At 49.1% G+C, this 3871-nt stretch overlaps 1 protein-coding gene across 1 annotated transcript; it reads right to left on the reverse strand.

Annotated features, from left to right (window-relative positions):
- Positions 1–305: 305 nt before the first annotated feature.
- Positions 306–3203, reverse strand: LOC147090557 (zona pellucida sperm-binding protein 3-like). The gene is made up of 9 exons (XM_085977305.1): positions 2767–3203; positions 2119–2234; positions 1928–2031; positions 1660–1837; positions 1451–1577; positions 946–1034; positions 740–861; positions 534–668; positions 306–455 (listed from the first exon to the last, which is right to left on the reverse strand). Exons 1-9 carry the CDS (start codon positions 3142–3144, stop codon positions 331–333), a joined length of 1374 nt encoding a protein of 457 aa, XP_085833431.1. The 5' UTR covers positions 3145–3203; the 3' UTR covers positions 306–330.
- Positions 3204–3871: the final 668 nt, after the last annotated feature.

Below are 3871 nucleotides of genomic sequence, written 5' to 3' on the forward strand. Positions count from 1 at the left end.
TCAATAATCAGGCCCACTAACCTCAATCCACAAGAGCCCCACAAAGCTCCTTAACAAGGGACAAGCAGCAGGCCAAGATAACTAGCTCCAGGCAAACACTTCCAAGTTGCTGTTAATAAACTAGTGAAATGGGGCAGATACCCCAGTAGCCTGATATCTGGTGAAAGGATTAAATACACTCAGTAGGCATGCCACTGGGTCAAGAATCATTAATGGAAGTAAATAAATATGGAAAACTTGCCGTATTCAGAATGCAAATCCCCAGCCGTGATCAATGACCAAATGCAAGCAATAACCATTACAGATTTGCTAATTTCACCACTTTATTAATCACAAGTTGTTGCGCAGGGTTTGCTTGTGTTTCCTGTACAGGAACAAGGCGATCAACGAAGCAGAGATCAGAGACACAGCAGTCACAGTCAGGGCCACCATCAGGACCACCTCAGACTCAGCACCTAAACAGCAATGAGAAACCAACAGTGAGTGAAGGAAATACTGAGGGGGAAATGGAAACTAGCAGTCGGCCAACTCACCACCTGGAGACCTCTCCGCCATCTGTTGCTCAACCTCATTAAGGGACTCGGTTGCCAGGTCTGTCACATCAGTGTCCAGAATGACCAGGGGTCCAAGGGAGGCCTCACCCTCCCACTTCAATTCAGCATCACTCGCTGCAATATCAAACATTCCAGTTAGAGAGGGTAAAGGGCAACCTCCAACATCTAGAGAATCAATGTCCTACCAGCGTCAGGTACAAGATCCCTCCTTCCTCTGGAATCAAATCCAAACTCCCTTGTGGCACTGCAGTTGCCCAAGTGACAACAGGCACAAACGTCATTGTTGGATACTTCCAATGGGGTCCAGCTAAACAAGAGAATCAGTTTCACAATCAGGTTGGGCATCACTTCCCCACACAACACATCCCTGAGGGAGAGAGGGGGCACTTACACATTCTGCATCTTCTGGAAAGTACAAGCTTTGCTCATGGAATCTCTCCGATCCACTGCAGCAACCTTCAGGTGACAGGAGATGAAAATCTGAGGGACACAGTCAACACAAGTCATTATATAGTGACTCCCTCCCAACTTGGGAACTCAATGAACAGGTGGATTCAGGGGACAAGTAGCAGAATGGATAGCAAGCTGGCTAGAAACAGAGAAAAGTGGTTAATGTTAGTGATTCATAGGATCACAGGATATACAGCAGAGGGATTTCAGGGGAAACTTCTTTACCCAGAGAGTGGTGAGAATGTGGAACTCGCTACCACAGGGAGTGGTTGAGGCGAATAGTGTAGATTCATTTAAGGGGAAGCTAGATAAACACAGGAGGGAGAAAGGAATAGAAGGATATGTTGGAGAGTTAGATGAAGAGGAGTGGGAGGACACTCATGTGGAGCACAACCCAGTTATGCAGATTGGCTGTAAATACTTTGCAGTGGTCGGCTTCCTCTTACCAAGGAACGATCATCGCCAAAGAAGCGGAAGGCATCCAAGTCAAAGTGGAGCTTGTCCAGCTCACGCTCGTCTCTTGGCAACACGAAGGTTGAGAAGGAGTCCTCAGCTTTGCTGTCCAGGAGGCAACTGAAGAAATAAAAACGACATGGAGTGAATCAAGAGAAGCCATTGAGACAGGATCAGCTGGAGAAAGCAGAGTGCTCCTTACCCATTGTAGTCAATGATGCTGTATCTCGGGGTGGAGTCCTCGTCTGGGCTCAACGTAGCGACACAGCGATCAATGTAGAGCTTCAGGGGCATGTGGTTGGTCATTGAAACAGAGGCCTCAATGTGAATGAGGTCACCCAGGTAGTAGACAGTCGAGGTGCGCTCTGCGAGCCAGTCATCTGAAGTACAAGAGGGACAAGGGTTGGAGACTGGGTACAACTCCCAGTGGGTGACTACAGGAAATCATTCCACATCCACCCATCACATACCGTTCATTAGGCGCAGAGAGAATGACAGAAGCCCCTCTCCAGACTTGGTGGAGCTGAACGGGATCCAGGTGGGCTTGATCGGGTTACTGCTCACATTGCCCTTCCTGGAAAGACAACGGAGCCATTTTAGGACAAGGTCAGAGAACTACACCAGCTGTAGACGTTATTTGCGACAGTGTAAAGAATCTTACCTAAAATAGTGGCACTCAATGGGAACGACAGCTCCATTAGTTCTCACAATGACAGATCCATGGGCCTTGGGGGTGTGGTTCAGGTGGGTGGCGTAGACCAGGAAATCTCCAGACATCTGAAAGACATCAGGTTCAGAAATGGACAACATTCTACTCAGGTGGTTGGAAGTTGTGCAGCCTCAGCAGCTAAAGCAAGGAGGGGGATTGCAAGCACAAGACAATTAAACAGAATAAAGATTCAATGAAAGGACAGCTTCACTTCAATAAAAGGAGCCACAGGTTGATAATTTAGAGCAATGAATAGAACAAGATTAAAGCCTCATTTAAGCCAGACTCCCCTGTATTCTGATACAAAGGAGTGGAAGAAAAAAAAACTCAATATTGTAGATAACTAAACCCCCAGTGACCTGAAAATCCACAAGACAGGATGTAAGGAAGGAAAAAAGTTAACTAAGTGAAGGATCAAGGCCAATAAGGCCAAGATCAAAGTTGGAGACACTCAGGAAAACCAGTTAAAGCAAAGGACAATACATAATTCAACACAAGTCTGGAGGTTTTAAAAGCAGGAGACAGGAATCAGGGTAGGAAAAACAAGTTGGGTCTATTCCAGACACCAAGCTTAGAGCAAGAGTTGAGGAATCACATTACCTTCACTCTGCTGCCACACTCATGGAGCCCATAGTCAAAGAGGACAGTGTGGTTCTGAGAGTAGATCCCGGTTGACGGACAACCTGCCGTCCCCAGGGTCAGGTCAGCAGCTTTAATCAGGTGCCTGGTTCCAAATAAATCCATCTGTACCCTGACCAGCAGGTTGTGCTCTCCACACTGCACCCTCACAGTCTGCAGTGGAGACACACTGCGCCCCTCAGACACACTGAAACCGGAGCCAAAGGGAGACCCAGGGGTGGCTTTTACTCTTCTCCATGGAAACCTCTGGCCCCCAAACTGTTGCCAAATATCAGAGGAACAAACAGCTCCAACTAACACCAGCACTGGGAGCAAACCCCTCACTACAAAATCCCCCATGATACTAAACAACTCAACTATCCCTGCACCCACCAACAAGCACCTTTTATACACACAACCTGCAGTCACATTGAGCCGATTAACCCCAATCTCCACAATTTCTACCCAATCACAGAACTGTTGGAGCACTCGTTGCCTCATTCTCTGGCTTGCTCTGAGTGCTGCAGGTTGTCTCTGGCTTGCTCTGAGCTGCAGGTTGTCTCTGGCTTGCCCTGAGCTGCAGGAGGAAAGAAGAGTGTGCTGGCCTCCTGACCTGGCAAGAAGGAGAAGCACCACCAACAGCCAGACCATCTGCAACTGAGGTGCCTGGAGGGAGAGGAGGAGAGGAAAGGCCTCCATCTCAGGAGAGGAGAGAGGGGAGAGGAACACCAGCCAACTTCTACTTGGAAGGAGGGGAGGAGCTGCTTCGTTACTCCCAACATCTGCAGGTGGGTGTGTTCTTGTGCATTCCCCAAGAGACTGTGTATTCTAGGCGGGGGGAGGAAAGAAGACGGGCCGGGAAGCCTGGCCTGGGTCGGCTGGAGCTGCCCAGGTGAAGCCTCTTACTTGCTTACCTACATCAAGAAGACCTGGTGTGGGGCTGAGCCTGGGCTTCTTCCAGCCTACCCAGGCCAAGACATCTTCTCCCCCTGCCCGAAGACCATCTGCATAGACTTTGTCACCATCGGGCAGTGCACCCCTGCTGACACCCACCCACCAACAACCACCTAGAGTGCGGACCCTGCCT

Source organism: Somniosus microcephalus, unplaced genomic scaffold, assembly GCF_052327205.1.
Source record: "Somniosus microcephalus isolate GS21.2 unplaced genomic scaffold, FLI_Smic_1.0 unresolved_chr4, whole genome shotgun sequence".
NCBI lineage: Eukaryota > Metazoa > Chordata > Chondrichthyes > Squaliformes > Somniosidae > Somniosus > Somniosus microcephalus.

Excerpts from the sequence above, each read along its gene's own strand:
- LOC147090557 (XM_085977305.1), bottom strand. The coding sequence starts at position 3,144 with ATGGGGGATTTTGTAGTGAGGGGTTTGCTCCCAGTGCTGGTGTTAGTT. Across the intron at positions 2,235-2,766 it reads AGTGTGGCAGCAGAGTGAAG|ATGTCTGGAGATTTCCTGGT; the intron begins GTAATGTGATTC and ends GATGTCTTTCAG. Across the intron at positions 456-533 it reads GGCGGAGAGGTCTCCAGGTG|GTGCTGAGTCTGAGGTGGTC; the intron begins GTGAGTTGGCCG and ends ATTGCTGTTTAG.